Source organism: Mizuhopecten yessoensis, unplaced genomic scaffold (assembly GCF_002113885.1).
Source record: "Mizuhopecten yessoensis strain PY_sf001 unplaced genomic scaffold, ASM211388v2 scaffold5519, whole genome shotgun sequence".
Lineage (NCBI taxonomy): Eukaryota > Metazoa > Mollusca > Bivalvia > Pectinida > Pectinidae > Mizuhopecten > Mizuhopecten yessoensis.
In genome coordinates, this window is record NW_018406089.1 from 2,233,699 (window position 1) to 2,257,671 (window position 23,973).

Below are 23,973 nucleotides of genomic sequence, written 5' to 3' on the forward strand. Positions count from 1 at the left end.
CTGTCAGACAAAACACTTTTTACTAAAATGTTTGTTCTGTCGGCCGCTATCGGCCATCGTAGGGAAGCAATGGATTCTGTCACCAGGCCGGGACATACAGTTCTATAGTCCTTCAAAACTGAAGTTATTCCCTGTTAACGTTCAGCATTATGGGTAATGGCAACAACTGGTTCACCTATTGTCAGTATGATGTGACCGGGAGGAAATGTTTGCTGTGTGCCTTTAGCATGGTATTTCAGTAAGATTGCTCTATAAAGTCGGCATCAGATCCGCGCTATCACAAGGACGCAATAACACCAACTATCCATGTTTTCGTCACACGTACACACATGCACGCTTACACAACAAATATGGAGGCACGTCCTTAAATAACTTAAGCTGTTAAAAGGACGTTAAACAAAATAAAACCAAACCAATCCCCATCAGACCTGAACAGGTATTGGTCACCTGTGCGAGTATTGGGGTTTTCTCCTGGGTAATCTGGTTGCCGCGAGGACATTAAGGTAATAGGATTGTGTCACCATTTCTCAGTAGAATTTCTTCAAATTTTGTAGTTATATTGCTTTCTGCCACAAAAAATATAGGTTGTCAGAATTTTAAGAATTTTAAATAGAAATTTAGGTAAAAAGGAGTGAATTTTGAAAACAAAATGAAAGACACAATATTTTTACACAATAGTGTCAATAAAAATTGTTTTACAGTACATTGGTAAAATGTTCACTGCAAAACAATTATTGTGTGCCCTTCAATGAGTTCTTTAGTATTTGCCCTCTGCTAACTGGGGCACGAGAGAAACAAAAAAATGTTATGCGTACCCAATGGCAGCAGTTGGGATCTATATTTTATCCCCTCATTGCTTTACTCCCTATTAGTCCGGTGGTGTCCCCAAGAACCAGTCTCCGTATGACCTTAACCCCATACAACACTGAACAAAGGTGTACAATAAAATAGAAAACAACTATTTACGCGTCATGCAATATACCGAAATGTCAGTGATAAATATACAATTTATTACTTATTGGACAATTATATATAGATCAATTCTCCCAGATATTGATTGCGCCCTGCAGGTGATTGTCCTTGATAGATTTTTTTTATCTGCGTCATACTATTCTAGCCAATATAACACGCATTTTTCTTATCAATTTTTCCTGGCATGATTATCGACTGTTTCGTCAGCTTAATTTTGCATTACACTGACAGGTACTTATCCTGGAGATGAGGATGTAGAAGCATGTAGATAGGGGTGGGTAGGGTAGCGCCGTAGTGGCGCCAAATTGTGGGATGAGTGTAAAGCAAGGTACCATAATGATGGGGTAAAAATTGCGGTGCGCAGGAAGTTGGTGTTTGAATTGGAAGAATGCAGATACAAGTGTAGGAGAGAATCGGTGAAAGTAGGTGGGAGGGGAATTAGTGTAAGGAAGGCAGAATGCATGTGTGGGTGGTAGGGGAATAATGTGAGACAGAGAGAGTGCAGGTAAGGGAGAAGGGATGTGCGGCGGTAGAGTACAGGTGGGAGGGAAGAGATGTCCGCCGGAAAAATTTTACAATCTGAAATCGCCTTCTACCAATATCAGCGATATTTTCTATTTTTATCCAATTTTAAGAGAATTCCCCAAGGGTTATTCAGATAAAAGCAAGGTATATACTACGACATTAATCAAAGCGAGCAGTATTTGCATCACGTACCTTTATACTAGCTGTGCACAACAGGTTTTATTTGCCTGTGTCAACCTCTCGTCGTCTGTCCATGTACTTGGGCAGGAAATGAACGGTAACATTTCTCTTTAATACCATTTCACATGTTCCTAATTTCGACCCGAAAGGCAAGTGAGCTTATGCCATGGTGCGGCGTCCGTCGTCCGGCGTCATCTTTTTACTTTAAACATACTCTTCTCAGTTACCAAAAGGCCGAGGATGATGATATTTGGACAGTAGCATGCTTGGATGAAGGGCTACCAAGCTTGTTCAAATGAATGACCGTAACTTAAAGTCAACGTCACAGGGATTCAAATATGTTTAAAACCTTTTAACAACTTCTGAATAACCAAGAGGCCTAGGGTGATGATATTTGGCCAATAACATGCTGGGATGAAGGGCTACCAAGTTTGTTCAAATGAATGACCTTGACATATATGCAAGGTCACAGAGGTCAAATATGTTAAAAATTCTTTAAAACAACTTATGAATAACCAAAAGGACTAGGATAATGGTATTTTACCAGAAGCATGTTGGAATGAAGGGCTACTTAGTTTGTTAAAATGAATGACCTTGACTCATATTCAAGGTCACAGGGGTCAAATATGTTAAAAAAATAACGGCTTCTGAATAACCAAGAGGCCTAGTGTGATGATATTTGGCCAGTTACATTCTGGGATGAAGGGCTACCAAGTTTGATCAAATGAATGAAATTGACTTAAATTAAAGGTCACAGGGGTGAAAGATATTGAAAACCTTTAAAACAACTTCTTTAGAATAACCAAGAAGCCTAGGGTGATGATATTTTGCAAGTAGCATGATGGAATGAAGGGCTACCAAGTTTGTTCACTGAATGACCTTGACTTATATTCAAGGTCACAGGGGTCAAATATGTTTAAAACCTTTAGAACAACTTCTTCTGAATAACTAAGGGGCATTAGGTGACAATATCTGGCCAGTAATATGCTGCGATGAAGTGCTAACAAGTTTGTCAAAATAATTGACTTTGAGATATTTTCAAGGCCACAAGGGTCAAATATGTTGAAAACTGTAAACGACATATATGTAACCAAAAGGACCAGAGTGATGTTATTTGGTCAGTAGCATGCTTGGATGAAAGGTTACCAAGTTTGTTCAAATGAATGACATTCACCCATTTGCAAGGTTACAGAGGTCAAATATGTTGAAATCTTTAAACAACTTCTGAATAATCTAAAGGTCCAGGGTAATGATATTTGGCCAGAAGCATGCTGGTATGAAAGATTATAAAGTCTGGGACTTAATGTCCTTGTTTGACTTTCAAGGTCAAATGTGTCACATGTTTAAATTTTTTAATAGCTTCCTTACAATCAAACACTGGTATTTTTCCTGTAGCTGTATTTAAGTCCACTTTTAAGATTACAAGTATAAGATGAATATCAGGTGAACGATTCAGGCCCATTGGGCCTCTTGTTTTGAATTCCGATGTTGTAATAACATGGTTTCCGTTTTAATTGCTTTATTGCCTGATTCCGTTTATATATTTAACAAAAATAAAATCACACTCGCACTTGAAAAAACCCTGATCAAGATGACAATTCTGTAAGGAATTATTTTTCCAAGCTTCAATCCCTGAGATAAACAGAGGAAGATCAGATAGAGTAATAAATGTAAATTAAAACGTTTGGTTTCATGGTGTCATGTCCACCTAATAAGGAACTTGTCAATACGACTTCAACGTAAATGTAGATGCGATTCGGACATAGGTCACTTTAGCAATAATTGCAATTTTGTCGCTCGAGCTTCAAGAAAAAGGCTTATAGATGATACTCGTTAGCGCTATTCCTGTGCACGAACTTGACGTACGTTCGCAAGTAATTTTACTTTTGCAATGTCTAGGAGACTGCCTAAGGCAGAGTACGATTTTGCAATTAGTTTGCTTAGATATTGGTCAGTTCAGGTCAGGCTATCTCGCTGAAATACCATGCCGACGGCACCCAGCACATCACTCCGCCCGGTCACATTATACTTATAACGGTTGAACCAGTTAACAACTAACAAGGTGCTTGGGGGGAAAAGTTAAGTAGAGAAATAAAGATCCATGATATTGTAATGGGTACTGAAGACGATTTATTTCATAAGACGATGTATTTCGATCGCTTTTGTGTCCCGTGTATCTAAGTAGGGGGGGGGGGGGTCCACATTAATCGCCTCCTACGATCATGCAGTGGGTAACAGCAGGTGTTGGTTTTTTCCTAAATTCCCATCCCGAACGTATAAGCCGGTAATCTGTGCACAAATCATTGATCAAGATAACCTGACATGCTATGTTTACATCGTCATTCTATCCTCTCAGCTATACGTATTGCATGTTTGGTTCTAATTGCCCTATTCCACCATTTCTTTTTCTTTTGCTTCATAATGAACATGCATATTTTTTTACTTAAGCTTGTTGTGCCCCGATCTCCCCTCCTCCCGTTTACTGTTAATAATTGCATACGTATCCCCTCTCTCTATTTCTCTCTCCTCCCTTCCCTCTCTGTTCTCATCCCTCTCCATTGTCCCTTTCCCTACTCCGTTTGTAATTAACGAGGACTAAGGCGTTGTCGATGTTACGTGTAATTACAGACATATCCTGAGCTATCAGTGGACGGCTACTGACGCTGAGCCTGATTGTGCCTGGGACTAGAAGCACGGTAGCCGATGAATGCGATCGAGTGAGTAGTGCAGTAGACCCAGTCCCGGAAGGCAGGAAATAGCGCTGCTGCTAGCGTGTATAATATGGACTGGTCACTTCACAGCTTGATCTCATATGGAGCGGTTCATTGGTCAACATAGCACGTGTTGTTTCCTTTGATTACTGAACTTACTCGCACATGCAGGTGTTTTCTGCGAGACTGGACATTGAGGACCACATGTAAAAGTCATATGAAATTGTATAGTTTTTTGGCCTGTTTATTTTTATTTTCAAATTTAAAGAATATATGTTTTTTTTCTTTTGATTTGAAACAACCATTATTTTATCATAAACACCTTGAAAGTTGATGTGAATTTCACTTCCAATTCACACGACGAAACCGAGGAGGCTTCAAGTTTCAGTTTCATTGCTGAAAGTAAATATTGGAATTGTAAGCTAGATCTATCGCACACTGCTGTAAGACATCTCTTGCCAACGGACCGCTACACAAGCTCTCTTGCATACCAAGTACAAAATCTACCTGGGGACCTAAAACTAATATAAGTGGAGTGGTATCTGGTCAATATCAAAGTTTCCAAGCGGATATAAAACTTACCTGAAGAATTAAACCGTGATGGCACCATTAGCGGTAAGTACACACTTTCAGTAGTATTTGGCTGCTTAACTACTAGAATTAGTAAAACATGTTCCATACTTCTTAACTGTCTCCATATTGCGGTAGGTGATATATATGTAGTTTTAAAGCTACTATGGTTTTGGTGTATACTTTAAAATAGTAGGAGCCACTATAAAAAGTGAGTGACAATTTTACATTATTTGAATGTTAATAATATACAAATGTACTCTATAGTTACATTTTGGATAAGCACGGTGTTAGACTTTTGGTTAATTAAAATAAAACATCGTTATTTTGTATAATATATTTTTATTTCGATATTGAATTATATATTTAAAGGTTTGACAAATAGCAACCATTTTGAACCAGGAAATATCTATTCTTTAAAAGAACACAATTTATTCTAAACCAGTTAAGTGTCTTTTTAAGCGAATAAGGATTTTATTGAACATTGGCGTCCTAGGCCCCTCACGAGTGTCTTAGTCACCAATATTTATATCGTGTTTAATTAAGCAGTGGGATAAATTCAGTTCAGACAGTGATATCATTTTTGGGGGTTTCATAGAACCGTTGACCAGGTACCTCAGTTTACCAGAGCGACAGTAAAATGACCAAAGGTCAAGGGTTCGAATCATTTGTTTGCCCCGTTGCATGTCATTTATTTTGTGGTTTTTTATTCATATAAAAGTTCGCGAGGTATGTTTTTCTTTTCAGAATTTATTTATCAAAGCAAACATCCAGTATTTGGTAGTAGTACGAGGGTCTTTAAAGATACAGCCTAATGTATCTCCTTCCCAAAGAGGTCAACACTAACTGTTTTGTTATGAACTGCAGTTTGGACCATTTTTATAATTCTTTAAATACACATGACAAAACTAAACAGAAACGAGGGGCACCTGCGAAATCACCCGTATAACCCTACTGACATAAACGGAAGAGGGGCTAGATCTAGCTTATTCGGTTCAGTGTGGATTAATGTTGTATTTATAATCAGCATTTCCCGTAGTCGAGCGACTTATAAAGTTTACAATATTGTCACATTGTCGTACAGGTAAATAAAAGTCCCTCCGTGAAAGGCTGACAAACGATCAGTCGTTATTGAAACGATGCAATATGTAAATTGTTTGTGTATAAAGTAAAACTTCGATACATACATTTTTCTAAACTGTTGAATCTTACTGAGGGAATCTGTTAAACCTGACTTTTGTGTAGAACAATAAGAAGAGTTTGTTGTTTTATAACAAAAAAAGCTGTTGTGTTTATTTGAATAAATAGTGATTTTTCAAACATAATCGTTGATCTTCTTCCATACTGAGAACTAGCCAGCTGTGAATGTCTCTAATTCCAGTAAATATTGATTGACAAAATATATAGAATCTGTAATCGTAGTGTGTGACGTCTTTTGAAACCACAGCTTCTTACCTGAATTAGATATAATACAATTAAAAGATAGTTAATAAGTTAGATGATTTTACTGTTAATAGCGAGCTATTATCACAGGACATTTGTATCAATATACTTCTATCAGGTATACAGTGTACAGGTGTGTGAACAAACAACGCACCAAATATAGCGTGCGCACATCGTGAATACATCGTGCACACACCGTCCGCACATCATCCACACATGGTGCGCACTACTGTGCGATTTAACAATCGTTTTCCCCATTGTGCGCTTCTCTCCGCACAAATGTACGATTGAGGACAATTGGTCGATCAATATTTCGAAAAAATGTCCGGATGGCTGGTATGGAATAAGGAACACTGTATATATGAACTCCTCATTATATTAATTAAGATAAAAATGTTCAATTTTGCAATGGGTGTTATACAATATTAAAGTGACTGTTGGACTGTCAGAATGGGTTTGGCTATCAGGTAACAGAACATGTAATTACTATCTTGATGAATGACCGGAGTTTTACCTAGCGCCCTGCGCTTGGGTTGGTTTTATTTAGTATTGTTTACACCCCCCCCCCCTGTGTGCAGGATACATGCGTGTAAAGTATGCGTGTACGTTTTGGGAGGCTTCGATATGTTCGTGTTTGTCTCCTTGTGATAGCGCGGAACTGAGACCGACTTTATAGTGCTACTTCACTGAAACATACTGCCGAAGACACCCAGCAGGACACTCAACCGTTCACATTATAATGACAACGGGCGAACCAGTCGTCCCACTCCTAAATTGCTGAGCGTTAAGCAGGAGTAGAAACTATTATTTTTACAGACTCTGGTATGTCTCGGCCAGGGGACAGAACCCAAGGCAAAAAGTGAGGCATTGTCAAGGGAGACATAATGAAGAAAGTTGTTCAGAAAGAAAGATGAGATCCCAAATTTAGTAATTCGGTCCCTGCAGATAGGGCGTAAAAATCGTACCTGCTGCCCCAATTGCATGATCGTTAGAGCCGACTAAATTTGGGATCTTATCTTTTCTCTTCTTTCTAAACAACTTTCTTCTTTCTGATGACTCTCGCTCACCTTGACGAGTTATGTAAGTACCCCGGGTTGGGAAACTACGATCCACGTACATGTCGAATGGCTATGTTTACCTGTATATGTTTTTTTTATTGTTTAACGGCCCATCGACAATGTAAGTCATTTAGGGCCAACAAAAAGAGACATTAACGAGAATAAACACATCATTCCAATACTTAATAGCTTAAAACATGTAAAGGATGAAATAAATACATCAATATCGAATAAATTGGGTGCACAATAAATAATATTTTATTGTAAAGATCAATAGAGTGTAAATAGTCAAACATTAATTGCACAGAAACTGTATTGAATAATCTTTTCATAGACGGTACATCATAAAATCTGTCACGTAATTGTGAACGTGTGAACGTGTCTATATATGTTATAATTTTACTACATGTGTCGATTTGGGTCGTTTAAAAAAACACCGAACACCTTTTCTAAATTTAAGAAAAAGTTTATATATGTAGCTAGAATATAGAAACATTGTTAAAAATTAAAGTTTATGTGTTTAAACACGAAACCTTATAAATTGTAAAGCTATTTATCAATTAACACCAACCACGATTGTCATCGCACAACATTCGTCCATCGTCCGCACAAATGTGCGTAAGCAATAATCGTCCAGACTTTTAGCGTTCGCACATCGTGCACACATCGTGCACACATCGTGCACACACCATGCGCACATCGCGTGACACCATCCCACAACTGTACCTCCATTAACAGAATACTATTCATCACTATCAAAATGTCACTTGATGGATTACCACAACAGTATGGATGTGTTGATCGGTTGTTTCTTGGATATTTGGAACTTTAAATAGTACACTTAAGACCGGTATATGTTACATTAAGACCATCAGGCTATAACTGTGCCTTTCATTTACAGAATATGTGTACCGATCTTTGAGTAATGCCCTGAAACAGTTGCTCTTTCCGTTTGTCAAAATTTCCTGGAGAATGTAACTGAGTCGCCACTCCTTCATGTAATTGTTGCCCCGGGTATTTGCCAAAATTACCCCCGTGCTTTATTTCTCCTCTTGAAAACACTGACAAATGGTTATAAACAAATTTTGATGGAACAAGTTAGAATATGAAAAACAACTTTTGCAGGAGAGTTGGATGCAATATTCAGAGGTAATGCACGTTTGCTTTCAAATCAAAGGAGAAAATCAAATTTGACGAATGGAAATATATCGCAGAATAAAACGTCGACCTTTATTTGAAAGAGATTGTTCGATTACAGATGTTTTGTACTTGTTTTTTGTCGACATTGAAAGCCCGTAAATTCAAATTTCCCCTCGCATCGACTAAGCAATTGCTGACTATCAGACATTAATTGAAGTTGATAAGACTAATTGAATAAAATCTGAAATAAAGTATTTCTGGTTTTTGAACGTGGCATTCGATGTTTCATATTACTATCTGAAATGTAAGGATGGTATATACACGGGATAGTGCTACATTGAGGATATAAAATGTTTTCGCATTGAAATCGATTTATTATAAAATGACAGCATTTTCCCTACATTCTCATTGGTTGAATCATATTTTTAGAACCGACAAATTAATATTCTCCATTACGTCACTTCTATTGTCACGTCACGATGCTCTCTGCTAAATGCAATGCTCTTCACCTCGGTCAATATATCCTTATCGGGTCTATATCTCCTCATGTTAACCTCAACAAGTCGATAACTGATAAATATATACATATTATCGCAAATGTGAAGGGGTAAAATAAATATTGTCATTTTTATTTTTAGATATAACATACGAGTTTAAGCGAAGGTAATATTTTATAATTAGATAACGACACCGGATAAGTTTACCATGTTCAGTCACTGCATGTCTGGTTTCGTTGCTTACTTATGAGGGTACCTGTTACTGTATGTGCGTCTGTATTGATCGGAGATTCGAGAGCATTGTAAGGTAGCAACGGAAATTACTTAAATGTTGTTCACATGTGCAGTTTATGTTGGTCTGGTTGGAGTTTGTCTCCGTCAATAACAACGACATCCTCACGATTTCAACGAAAAGTAAAAGTGAAACTTTGATTTGTTGTTGCAATTAATATTTATACACAGACACGTTATACACTTGCTATAAGGTTGTGTCGACCTTCATTCAACTCAAGAAAATGTCTATAATACTATACATTACATGTCTTAAATCTGTTTTCGAAATCATAACTGTATTTTCAATTTTAGACTATCTAAAAACTAAATAATAGCCACGTTTACAATGTATTCAAGTTGACGTTTGTCTTTTACTTGTTCGTTCGTTTGATGTCTTTCCTTTAATATGTTTTGTCTTCTTGTATTGGCCCTAATGACCTCTTATGTGTTGATGGGCTGTTAAGCATTTAATAATAATAATAATTCTTCTTAATAAAGACATTCGTAAACTGTCTGTTTACTATACCATAAACCAAAAATTTTAAAAACTAAATTTCTCGATCATTTCAATTTCAACTTTCCAATATCATTGTCTGGTAAAATATAATTAGTTTGATAAAAATATATTTTGTTATAAAATCTATGGATTGTCATGGATTTATTTTATATGTTATATACATTCAGTTTTGCCTATATGGTTTATTAAATGTAAATTTTGATTGTTTACAAATTTTGACAGTTACTTTCTGAAAGAAAATTCATAGGATTTAATTGTGTGCTGCGTGCGTGTTGATTGAAATTCTATCACTTTTACAGAAACTTGAACTCAATTGTCGAATTGGTTTGAAAGTATGTTTGTCCATTTGATTAACAGTCTGCATTGAGGGTCTATCAAAACATTATCTGAGAGGAAAAACCTGCCGTGAACATATTTGTATACATATTTATAAAATGTTTCTTACGAAAAGAATGTTTAACTAATATAAGCATTCCACACCATCCATGTTGGTTTTGAAGAGTTCACGTATAGAAAATTGTGACATCAATGGTCACCAGATGACGCCATGCAAACCAACCTATTAGACACGGGAAGAACATATATAGTGTGCCAAATAGGACAGTGTTTTTCTTCGCAGAAGTCAAGAGTAATTATAATGCTACATGTATTAAATCTCTTTTCAAAACAATAAACAGCTCTGCAATATCAAGCTATTTGAAAGCTGTTGGTCTGTTCCAATAGATGCGAGTCACAATAGCCACTTTTCTTTTTCGATTTGACGTTTTACCTTTTCGTTTGTTTAATATTATTTTCATTTTCAACCCTTATGACATCTCAGGTGTTGTTGTGCCTTTTAGCTTGTCATAACTTCCTGCTCAGAAGATGAATCCATACCCTTTCATGTAAATATTATGTATGAACAGCGCGGATTAATGTTAGATCAAAAAAATGTGTTACCCTAGTCGATTATCAAAAACACTTCGATAAATTTCAATACTTCATTGTGCTATTTAAAACAATAGAAAAGCAAATATGGAATTTCTTCCAATATAAGTTGAACTGAGATATATAATAATAATAAGTATGTCCCTGTGAATAGGATTATTTCTATGCAGACATATCCATTTCCATACCAGATAAAAAGTGGGGAGGGATTGAGACTTATTATTGCGGAAGACTTTTACTTATTTTTAAGAACTGTTTAAATATATTTGTTGCTGTGCGAAATTGCTAAACCGAACCAGATGTATGTATCAATATACTTCAATATCATTTTTATTAGATGTTGTTTGTTTCTTGTTCAATCAAATTTTGTAACTCATATATGTTAGCAGAAATTCCTAACACAGTGAAACGACATTAATTACTGCCAAGTAAATTAAAATATTATTGTCATTTACTGAATACGTCATGAAGTATATTCTGCTGATATTTATGACAACAAGAACAGTTCCTTAACAATCCTCACTCCACCTTTGTCCTCTCACAATACATCATCACAACATGACTAATTCGATTTTAGAAATTACAAGAACATCCATGTAAGATCGAAAAATCAATATCAAATTTATAAGGGAATTAATGTCAGTACAATATGTATAAAGCTTGCATTTTTTACACATTATGGTGGGTGTTTTTCAGACATCAGACAAATTGCGGTAGCGATAATTCTATCAGCTCGGCATAATGTAAAAGCCACCTTTCGATATCGATTGCATGTTGTAACAATCTCAATCGCAAGACGTTCCTTTAACCCGATTCCAAGTAATAATAGATGCACGCGCGTGTTAACAAATTTAACGTTTCAATAGAGTAGTTATGTCTTTTACTTACACTTCTCCGATCCTAAATGCGGGCACAAAGTGTAATAATCATGCGAAGTATTTTAAGAACTCGCATGTCCTTCAAAGTTTCCGAGCAATTAGATTCCGAATCTTCTCCGTTTTGCCTCATTAACGGCAAAAAGCTTCTTGTGCGTTTGTGCTTCTTTTTCGGAAAAGGATGAGGACATTGTTTTTATGAGGTTTGTAATTCTGTCACTCATTGGTTCCTGAACAATCATACATGATATGATATCTATTATTAATATAATTATATAATATCCTAAAACATTTGTGGAAGGGATAGCTAAATTTGAGCTATGCCTCTTTCAAGAAAATTACACGTACACGACGCGCAGAATCCGTGCAGATTTTATTATGTGTTACATTATTTGTTGATATATTCTAGTACTTCCTTGAATGTGTTTGGCAAGAAAAGGGTTCCCGAATAAAACGAATTATCGTTGTCAATCTTGTTTAATTGTATGTGTTTTTATAATGGCAGTGTACCAGCCAAAGCTTGGGATGTGAGGATTTCATTAATACTTTATTGAGAGAAAACGGGTACATATTCTTTCCCGATACTTATTGGCCGGCGCATTCAACACTTTTTTTAGCTTGTTTGCTTAGGTGCAAACGTCCTCAAAATAGCTTGGGTCATATGAAGACTTTTTGTTTGTTTGTTTGATTTTGTTTAACGTCCTATTAACAGCTAAGGTCATTTAAGGACGGCCTCCCCTGTGTGCAAGATGCATGCGTGTAGTGTATGTGTGTGTATTTTGGGAGGCTGCGATATGTTCGTGTTTGTCTCCTTGTGATAGCGCGGAACTGATGCCGACTTTATAGTGCTACCTCACTGAAACATACTGCCGAAGACACCCAGCAGGACGCCCCACCCGGTCACATTATACTGACAACGGGCGAACCAGTCGTCCCACTCCTAATTTGCTGAGCGTTAAGCAGGAGTAGAAACTACCATTTTTAAAGACTTTGGTATGTCTCGGCCAGGGGACAGCACCCAAAGCCTTCCTCACAGGGGCGAACGCTCAACAAATGGCCAAAAGTGAGGCATTGTCAAGGGAGACATTAGGAAGAAGAAACTTATTTAGAAAGGAGAGAAGAGATAAGGTCCCAAATGCAGTCGCCTCTTACGACTGAATATGGGACCTTATCTCTTCTCTCCTTTCTATAAAGACGGGTACACATTTCGTGAATAGTTTATTGAGGGGTTACACTCTTAGTGTACTTGCTCGATTCTGATTGGCCGTCGCATTTCATACTCTACTTTTTGAGAAAACATCTTATTTATATTTCCAAAACTATACGGTGGATATACCAAACCAAACTAGGACCCGAATGTTCCTTGTTCAGAAGTTACAATACCCCTATCCAACACCTGGATTCTGCTGGGGGCCTTATTATGTGGAGCTTATGATAACATGCAATACACACAGCAAGTCTATTCTTTCCCCGAGCCTGCAGGGGAACGACATGAGCGGAATCCATACGAAATTAAATTATTTCCTTGATTCCTATAGTCTGATGGAATCTGGACAATGTGTTTCCTATATCTTGATGGATATCAATATGTTTGCGCTTGCTCTCATAATTTCCATGTTTCTATTACGTTTTAAGGCGAGCAGAATGCGTGCATATTTCATAACATGTAGAAAACGCGCACTTCATAAATTTTGAACTTGTCTTTTTCAAGATAATTACCTCTTTTGTTTATTTTATTTTGTTATTTTAAATTTTGTACCTAGGAAATTCTGTCCTGTTTATAAAAGTGTTTAATTTGGCCGATTACAATAGTATCTTTTGTTTTAGAAAAATACATTTAAATCACTTGTAATACTTTTATACTGTTATAAGATCACCGTATTTTTGTTTGTTTATTGGTGGGGTTTAATGTCCTCGCAACAACCGACAGAGAGGTAAAATTTCGATTCTGCAAAGGGGGGGGGGGGTATACTACTATACACATGCAGTGGGAAACAGCAGGTCTAATCTTTGTTTCGTCACATATCCCACATATAGGCTTTCTGAAAACTGCTGGTCTTTTTATTTAAATATAAGTCAGATCAAGTTGACGTTTGTCTTATACCTTTTCGTTTGTTTGATGTTTTTATTTCGATTATTTTTTATTTATTTTTATTGTAAATTTTGTAAGGCTTTTTATTATTGACTTAGAAAATCGCACATAAGCAAACAACGTAGAAGCTATATATTTGCTAGAAACCCAACCTTTTGTATACCGTGCATGTCTAGTTCAAATAGGACAACTGGTGGAATATGTGCGTAACCAATGAGGCTGCTGGCACTTTAATTTTGATTGGTTGGTGCTTTCCGGACATTGTTAATTTTGAGCATATTATAATGCGATCACATCGAACCGAAGAGCATCGATTGTTTGTTTGCCCCTTGCTTCAATGCCCTTTTAGAAATATCGTTATTTAAGCACTTATAACTAGCAGGCAGCGCAGAAATCCGTTAACCAATTGAATAACCGGATCGACTATATTTGTGCCTACAGGGAAAAAAACCTAATCCTATTTTTGCTTCTCTTTTGTCAACTTTGTACTCTATGTCCGATACGGACGTCTTGTCCCTTTAACTCAAACCTTTTATTGTCTGTAGCGGCACCACAGGGATATTTTATAACCACTGTGACAGGGGCACGTCAACGGCTAAAATCTCATTAGTGTAATGTCAAAAACCGAATTACGTTTGTCATTTCCGGGACACGAGGAACCTCTTTCCTTGTCATAATAGTCCCAAACCAATTATGACACCTTGTCTGAAACCCTAACGTCTTCACTTCATTCATTCACCCATCCATAATTACTTTCACCCCTTCCTTCTGAAGTAATTTTCCATTTCGACGTTTAATGGGGGGTTTGATGCAATGTTTATTAGTGAACGTGTTGGTGTGTCTGTTAGGTAATATTTTATATACTTTGGAATATGTCAACTAGTTATTTGATATTCTTTTATGATCGATATATGTTAGAATTGCATTAGCAGTCTTTAGCAGTGGTGTCTGATCATTCCCGACTGCCTCAAGCGATGATCTTCACATTATAGTTTTATACAGACTCTGGGAATTCAAATTGAAAGGAATTGTCGCGCTAAGGGCTTTTTCACGTTCAACGACGGATAAGCATATTTTGTTTGTCTGAAGCATAGTCTATACTATGATCATATTCCTTTTTGTGGTTGTTTTTATTATGTATAAGAGGTACGGTTTGGTAGAAAGAGTTTTACAAAATATCGAAGGCATTACACAATAATCGCTTTGTCCGTTTATTCATTAACGCATGCTTCCAAACGCATGCATCCTCTTGCGTTGAATCACAGCTTTAAATTCTGAAGCATTCTAAATTATTTGGTAAAGGTGGTGCAAGAAAAATATTAAACAGAATGATTGTTTTATATAACACAAGACGGATAATAAAAAGAATGACTGCTTTTTATGAAACAAGTTTGTTTAAGTCCGTTTATTATTTACATATATGCGTGTCAATAAATAACATATTCCCAAATAAAAACCGATAATTAATAAATATAGTCATTGTTATATTGCTTTAATATAGAACATCAAGCTAAACATGGAAAACATAACGTACACATACTGTAGTAACATCACGAAGGGTATCGTCGAGAAACTGGTGCTCAAATCGGAGCCATTGGTCCAGCGTCGTCCAGTACATGTTTATTTTATGTGGGTTTTTTTACATAATATCTGGATAGATATGCTAATATAAAGTGTGTATCTTTCCATCACCTGTTGCATTTCGAGACACTTTTCTTAATAGTTCACGTTACACATATTTCCCTGCAATGTTTCGAGAAACATTCATCTGCTAATTTAATTATTTTGCAAATGAATGTTTTGAAAATAAAACGTAAAAATGATTATTTGTTGAAAATACATGAGTTAATGTAGTTTTAAAATTTTGAGACATGTTCTACACTGAACTATTAATCCTTTTCAAAATTGTCACAAAATGGAAATCTTAAAACAACGCTTGAATGTACATGTATGTCCAACGTCCCATACTCAACTGTTAATCATTTTCTCTATAGTCATTTCAAAATATTGTGACAAGAAATCATCACAAGAATAATGTTAAATAATATGTTTTATCGATACAACGTAAACTGATAGCCCTATAGAAAAGACGCGATGGCGTGTTAATTCCACACACAAAAGATATCATATATTAATCGTGGCCGCTAGTAATTGTCAATATCGTCTGCTATCATATTCGCAATCCGATGTACATGTGGTAGGTTTCTTGATGTGTAATAGTTAGTATTACTATGATCTGTGAAACAGACTATAGAGAGATCTATATTCTAATGTAAGCACTTATCCGATGCCGACTATATCTAGCCTCGTTGTGGGCTTGGAACCAGCATGGCGTCATGTGAACATGCACTGCTGTAATGTGAATGCCTATCTTTTGAATACAAGTCTATAGCTGAGATCTGGTGTTTCGTCATGTCATTATAACCACATAACATGGTGTCAGAAGTGGACCTGCAATATAACAGCGGATGTACAGCGATCGTAACAGTGCAGAATCGTGGTTAAACTGGATCGGACTCTCCGTAAATCTAACCACGTGGTCCTGTGGTATCGAGAGGAGAGTATATGAACTTTCGCAAATTTGGGTACGTGTTTGACTTTGAAATATTGAAATCATGGCATCCTATCAAGTACAGCCTTCAGAGAATTTTACTTTTTCAAAGCCGGAGGAGTGGCTTATATGGTTCAAACGGTTTGAGCGTTTCAGAATCGCGTCTGAGCGAGAGGGGAAAGCTGATGCTGTTCAAGTCAATACCCTTATTTACTCCATGGGAGGGGAGGTGAAAGATATGAAATCTTTCGGATTGAGCGCTGAAGATTCGAAAAAGTACAACGTAGTTTCAGAAAAAAATTACGGGTATTTCATCACGAGGCGAAAAACAAAGGTGAGACGGCAGATAGTTTCATCACGGCACTGTTTGGGTTAGTCGAGCACTGTGAGTACGGAACACTCCGAGAGGAGATGATCAGAGACAGAATCGTCGTTGGCATTCACAATAGCAAGTTGTCAGAGAAACTCCAACTTGATGCTACTCTAACGTTACAGAACGCTGTTGCTCAGGTGAGGCAGAGCGAAGCCATTAAAAACCAACAATCAGTCGATGCATTGTCGAGAAATCCTAAGAAGGGATATAGACATGGTGAGATGAAAAGGCAACCTCGTGCTTGTAAACTTTGAGCTCCAGAGCATGGTAATCCAGAATGTCAGAGATGCGGTTACAAACACCGAAAGGATAGATGTCCAACTCATAATGTCACATGTAGGAAATGTTCAAAAATGGGTCATTTTGAGAGAAAAAATGCAGAATAACTCTCAATAAAATTGAAGAGAACGGGACTGTCAGATTCCAATTTCTAGGTGCCATTGATGAGGATAACAGTAACCCATGGACAGTCAGTCTATATATTGATAGTACGCCAGTAAAATTTAAAACAGACACCTGCGCAGATGTCACTGCCATACCGGTAGTGATCTACAACAAGTTGATGAAGCCAAGATTGGAGAAAACTTCGAAATTATTATAAGGCCAAGGACAGAACCGTTTAAGAGTTCTAGGAAAATTTGAGAGCACTTTCACAACTGAGAAGGGTGGATCGGCTACAACAGAAGTTTATGTCATCAAGGCTTTGAACAGGCCATTGCTAGGCAGACCTGCAATAGATAAACTTAATCTGGTTTAAACTGTTGCAGATCTACAGCAGTCAACTCAGCTAGAGGATAAAAAGAAACAGTTCCCTAAGCTATTTCGTGGACTAGGAAAGTTCGATGGAGAATACCAGATTGAACGTTATAGTTACGACATCAACCATGTCCCAAGAAAACTCTTGTATATCGCTGATGCTCTATCCAGAGCACCCTTACAACCACCGGAACGTCCGGAGGAGGAGGATTTTCACCTGAACGTAGAGACATACGTTGACAGCATATTGATAAACATGCCAGCCTCAGAGGCACGTTGGAGGAAATTAGAATGAAACTTCATGAAGATTCCGTGTGTGGTATCATAATGACACATTTCCAGGACGGCAGGCCAGGTTTTGAGAAGCCGTCTATTTCAGTTGCGACAAAACCGTACTGGCAGGTGAGGGAAGAGTTGTCAGTCTATCAGGGTCTTCTTCTTAGAGGAAATCGATTGGTTATCCCTACCTCACTTCGCGCGGAAATCTTGCAAAAACTTCACGATGAGCATCAGGGTATCGTTAAGTGTAGGGAACGCGACAAGGAAATTGTTTGGTGTCCTACGATAAACCGTGAAATCGCAGACATAGTTAAAAACTGTACTACGTGTCTCAAGAAATTCCGGAACCACTCCAACTCAACGAGTTCCCGGAACGCCTTTGGCAAAAATTGGGGTCAGACTTATTATATTGGAAAGGAGCTAACTACCTACTAGTGGTGGACTATTTTTCCCGATATATTGAGATCGCGAAACTCGGTTCAACGGCTTCCAATGATATAGTGCTACACTTGCAGTCCATATTTGCAATCCATGGGATACCGGAAACATTGGTATCCGACAACGGACCACAGTACGCGAGTACTGTGTTCCAACAGTTTGCAACAAAGTACGGATTTAACCACACAACTAGCAGCCCCTATCAACCTCAAGGCAATGGGGAGGCTGAGAGAGCCGTTCAGACGGTTAAACGACTCCTTGGTGGTTCACAGGATCAACATCTTGCTTTGTTGGCTTATCGTGCGACTCCTCTCAAAGGTGGATACAGCCCCTTTGAGCTGTTAATGGGTCGTTAAATCAGGACGAATCTCCCTGCGAATCCAAGCAATCTGGAACCAAAGTGGCCGGATCATGCGGATTTTCGATTAAAGGAACGCGAAAACGGTGTTGCGCAGAAGCAAAACTTTGACGAGTCTCACCGAGTTGTTAAACGCGCCCCTTTACATTCGGGAGATGTCGTGTGGGTCACTGGATCAGGGGGAGGATATAGTGGAACAGTGAAAGAATCTGTTTCTGACAGGTCATATCTTGTCGGTGTACCCTCTGGTGTTATTCGCCGGAACCGTCGTCAGCTCGTCCATACTCAATCATTGGTGCCTGATCAGCCAGAAGGATATCAAGATGTTCCAAATGAACAGTGTAAACAGACTGTGATAAAATAAGTTGATAGGTCTAGTCATAATGTAGGTGACACGCATTCTCCAGTGAAGGTGATAAAGCCTGTCAATGTGTCTCCTGAAGTGTCGAGGGCAGTCGAGCTTAGTCTAAAAACTGATCAAAATTGTGCAGTTGTCAACACACGTTCTGGTAGGCTTTTTAAGGCTCCTCAGAAAATGGACCTGTAAAGGTGTTCAAGTTTTACTTATAGCTTGGAAGTTCCATGTTGGTTAATTATCTAATAATATACATTTGGATATTAGAAATATATCTAGTCAGTAATAATACTCAAGTTTATGGTTACTTTGTTGTTTTAAAACTATGAAGAGTTTAATGTGTAGTGTTAACAAGCATGTACGGGAGATGTTGTGTAATAGTAAGTATTACTACAGTTGTGGGACCGCACAACGCACCAAAAATAGCGTTCGCACACCGTGCATACATCGTTCACACACCGTCCGCACATCGTCCACACATGGTGCGCACAACTGTGCGATTAAGCAATCGTTCGTCCCGTTGTGCGCTTCTCTCCGCACAATTTTGAGGTTTTTGAAGTAAAACCAATGTTCATGATGTAATACTTACCATAACTTTAGTATGCATATACAATACCTACACCCATCTTTGTAGCCCAAATACAAAAGATTCAAATATCCCTACCTCCCTACCATGACGTAACCTATATCTCGATGACAGAGCCACGGAGTGATCTCCCTTCCTCAAACCCCCTTTTATGGAGCCTAAAGGCAGCCAGGATGAGGAGGCAAGGGGAGGAATACAGGGTGGGACTCCATAAAGTTATGTTAAGTATTACATCATGAAAATTGGTTTTACTTCGAAAAACCTCAATTTCATTTCAGTAATAATTACCATAACTTTAGTATGCGAATTCGTTTTACCGTAGTGGAGGCTTCGAATCCAGGCAGATCAGGCTGACGGAACAAACTCGAGACATGCTCAAGGTAGGGAAAAGGTTCAAGGAACCCCCCTAATAAAGCCCCGAAAGTAATTAAAAAATGGAAAACTTCCCCGTGAAAGGAGCAGGTGTACCACCGTGGTGCCTGATAGCATATTATTTAATATCACTGAATTACTGTGGAGGAACAGCCACAGACTGTGCAACCACCACCGGTCCAAGGGAATACAATCCATCAGAATGAGAGGCCAAGGACCGGAGATAAGAATCCGTCTGTCCACGCCAGGAAGCCGCGGACATGACCTCCTGAAAGGGGGACCCATTGAGGAGGGCCCATGATGCAGCAAGGGCCCTGATCTCATGAGCTCTCACCTTATACAACGCCCGAACCTGATCATCCGAGTGGTCGTAACCGTACTTGATGACCTGACAGAACCATCTAGACACTGACTGAGAGGAGATATCCTGTTGACCCTGCTTAATGGGCAAAAACAGACGAGATCGAGGACCTCGCCCCCCCCCACCCCACCCCTTGTTTTATCGAGGTAAAACCTAAGCGCCCGTCAGGGACAGAGCAACCTATCCCGTTCCTCAGTTCCAACGAAGGCAGTCAAAAAAGGAATCTTAATCGGATCGGGCGAGAAGCCAGGAACCTGATTCTTAGCCATAAAGGCAGGATCAGTGAGAAGGGTAACGGCAGAGTAATTCCTGGACCATCGGAGGCAAGAGAAGTGAGAAGACAAGGCATGAATCTCACTCCTCCTTCGACCTGAGGCCAGGGCAATAAGGAATACCACCTTGTAGGTAACAAACTTCAAGGAGGCAGACGCTAAAGGCTCATAAGGTGCCCGCATCAGCGATTCGAGCACCAGTGGCAAATTCCACTGCGGAGCCAACTGCCGGACCCTAGGCCTGTCCAACCCAAACCCCCTAATCAAGGCAGAAAGAGAGGAGGACGAGCCTACCTCCGACCTACCATGAACAGAGAGAACACTAGCAATGGCCGTGCGATAACCAGCGATAGTGCCAGGGGCAAGATTGCGGTCCCTAAACAGCCAAAGAAGGAAGTCCGCAATCACCTGGACAGTAGCCTTGATCGGATCAACCTTCCTGCCGACACACCAATCACAGTAAATCTTCCATCGTGACTGGTAGACGGCAGATGAGGAAGCCCTAATTGATCGAGCGATGCGATCTGACACGTCCCTAGAAAAGCCCGCCTGAGCGAGGCCTCCTGAGATAGCTTCCACGCGTGAAGGTGGAGGATCTCCGGACGAGAGTGCATCGTCCTGGAACGAGGCTGGCGAAGGAGGTTCGCTCTGAGAGGAAGAGCCAGGGGCTCTTCCACCAGAAGCGACAAAAGCTCCGGAAACCAAGGCTGCCTCGGCCACAGGGGCGCTATCAGGAGGAGGGAACACTGATGCTCCCGAAACTTCTGCAGCACCCTGCCCACCATGTTGAAGGGTGGGAATGCATATGCATGCATTCCCTCCCAATCCAGAGACAGAGCGTCCACGGCCCAAGCCCTTGGATCTGGTACCGGAGAGACAAACGTTGGCAACTGATTGTTCAGTGAAGTGGCGAACAGGTCTATCTGAGGCCTGTGCCACACCTGACAAATTCCCTCGAAAATCGAGGGATTCAGTTGCCACTCTGTCAAAACCGGCTGGCGGCGCATGGAAAGAGTATCCGCCAGAACATTCAACCTGCCTGGTAGATGCTTGACACAAATTGTCAACTGCATTTCCTGACAAAGAAGAAGAATGCGGATAGCGAGGGCACACAGGGTGTGAGACCTGGTTCCCCCCTGTCTCTCCAGATACGCGACAACCGTAGTGTTGTCCGTAGCCACACAAACCACCTTGGAATGCAGGATCTCCCGAAAAGACTGCAGAGCCAACAGAACAGCCCTCATCTCGAGCACATTGCTGTGCTCCGAGAGCTGTTCCCCAGACCACTCCCCCGACTGGCAACGCCCGTCGAGATAAGCTCCCCACCCTGTCATGGATGCATCCGTGTACAGGGTCATAGTGGGAACTGGCTTGGACAAAGGAACCCCTCGGAGAACATTGTCCTGATGAGTCCACCAGCGTGCGTACTCCTTGACCGACTGGTTCAGAGGAAGCAAGGCTTCCCAATCCCTTGAAGAAGGGACCCAGTTGGCAAGGAGAAACATCTGGAGAGGCCTGATGTGAAGTCTCCCTAAGGGGACCACATCGGCCAGGGCGTTGAGATATCCCAGAAAACTGAGAAACCAACGTACCTGGACTTGAGACCGGCCGATAAAGGTCAGAGCAAAAGCCCTGGCCTTCTCGAACTTCTCCATCGGTGGAAGGGCGATGCCCTGAACCGTATTGAAACGGTTCCCCAGAAAAACAAAATCCTGAGATGGGGAAACCTCCGACTTTTCTCTGGAAGGAATGAAGCCGACCTTGAGTAAGAGTTTCAGAACCAACCGGGTGACCTGTACCAGAGACTCTCTCACTAGGTGGAGCATGAGGGAGTCGTCGAAATAGATGTGAACATCTATTCCTCGAGAGTGCAGGAATCCCACGACCACCTGCAGCAGCTTGGTGAAAACCAAAGGTGCAGTCGTGAGCCCGAACGGCATGGCCCGGAACTGGAAGACCTTTCCGTTGCAAGTAAAACGGAGGTACTTCCGTGCCGACTTCTTGATGGGGATGTGGAAGTAGGCGTCCTTTAGATCTACTGAAGTCGCCCACATTCCCTCTCTCACGGAGGCGATAATACCCCGAGGAGTCTCCATCTTGAAGTGAGGAGAATCTACGTGCTTGTTGAAGGCACTTAGATCTATGATGGGACGCCACGCCCCGGACTTCTTCCGAACCAGAAACATTCTGGAGTAGAACCCGGGAGTGCATCCCGACATAGGAACCTCCTCGACCGCGCCCTTGGAAAGCATGGTCCTTACTTCCTCCTGGAGCGCCAGAGCCTTTTCCGGATCCCCCGGTGGAGGAAAAAAGATTGGCTCTGACGCTAAGGGCGGATCCCGCACTAGCGGAATGCCTAACCCCTCCTTGATCACAGACAAGGTCCATGCGTCTTCCGTAATTTCCTTCCACTCTGGAAGGAAAGCAGAAAGACGACCCCCCACAGGAAGATCTGGTCGAGGCAGATCGAGACCTTGCCAGGCAAGAGAATCGTCTGCTGACCCGAAGCCTAATCCTGCGGGAGAAGGACCTAAGCTTGAGCCGAGAGGACTGCATTCCTCCCGGCCAAACTCGTCGTCTGACACGACCAAGGAGGGAAGAAAAGAGTCAGGAACCCTTCTTCTTACCCCCAGGAGGGTTCTTACCCTTCTTACCCTTCCATTTGTTGCCCTTGAAGGGAGGCTTATACTTGGGCTGCGCAGAGGACTGCGAAGCCGAAGGTTTAGCCTTCTTCTTAGGAGGCGCTGACCCCTGCGAGGTACTGGCCTTCTCAGCCTGAATCCTCTTCACCAGAAGTGCAGAGGCGACCGAGTCCTCCTTCAAATCCTTCTGAACAGAAGGAAGGGCCCCTCCAAAAAGAGTGGACCCTGAGAAGGGGGCAGTCAACAATCTTGAGCGGTAAGGCTCATCGACCGGGCGGTTTTTCAAAACTGAAAACAGCCTAGCCAACAAGACATTGACAAGCGATGACACCTGTAAAGCTGCCATCGCTCTCAATGCCCCGTTCAGGGCAGAGGTCCCTCTGTCCTGGATGTCGGCCTGCTCTGTCTCGGTAATCCGCCCCTCAGGCAAGTCGGATACCCTATATAGACAAACCGTCAGGTAGTCTATATAAGACAGAATCTAGATGGAGAGACGCAGCAGTCTCTCCATCTTGTGGTGTTCTTTGGGACCAAACACCACCTGGTCCACCGATTTACCGGGCCAGGCTGCAAGTTCCCTCGATTCCAGCTTAGCTGGTTGAGGGGCAAGCAGGCCATCATGTGTGGCATAGTCAGTGGCGTGCACCTCTGACAAATCGCCAACACTGAGCTGCAACGCAGCATACCCAGGACTACGGGTTGGAGAAGAATTCTTCTCTAAAACCCGAGACTGGGCGTCGGCCAGAGCTGAAGACACAATGGTGCCTTCTGGCAGAGAGCGGTCCGACCGAGCGGACACCCGAGGAGCCACCAAAGAACCCAAAAGGGTGGTGGACTCGGGGACAGATGA

At 40.5% G+C, this 23,973-nt stretch overlaps 1 protein-coding gene across 1 annotated transcript in view; it reads left to right on the forward strand.

The window, feature by feature from the left end:
• The first annotated feature begins 4,400 nt into the window (after positions 1-4,400).
• LOC110450847 overlaps positions 4,401-23,973 on the forward strand; it is a 71,963-nt gene continuing 52,390 nt past the window's right edge. The window contains exon 1 of the mRNA XM_021498618.1: positions 4,401-5,003. Coding sequence (XP_021354293.1) covers positions 4,989-5,003 — 15 coding nt within the window. The 5' untranslated portion in view covers positions 4,401-4,988. The remainder of the gene's footprint in view (positions 5,004-23,973) is intronic.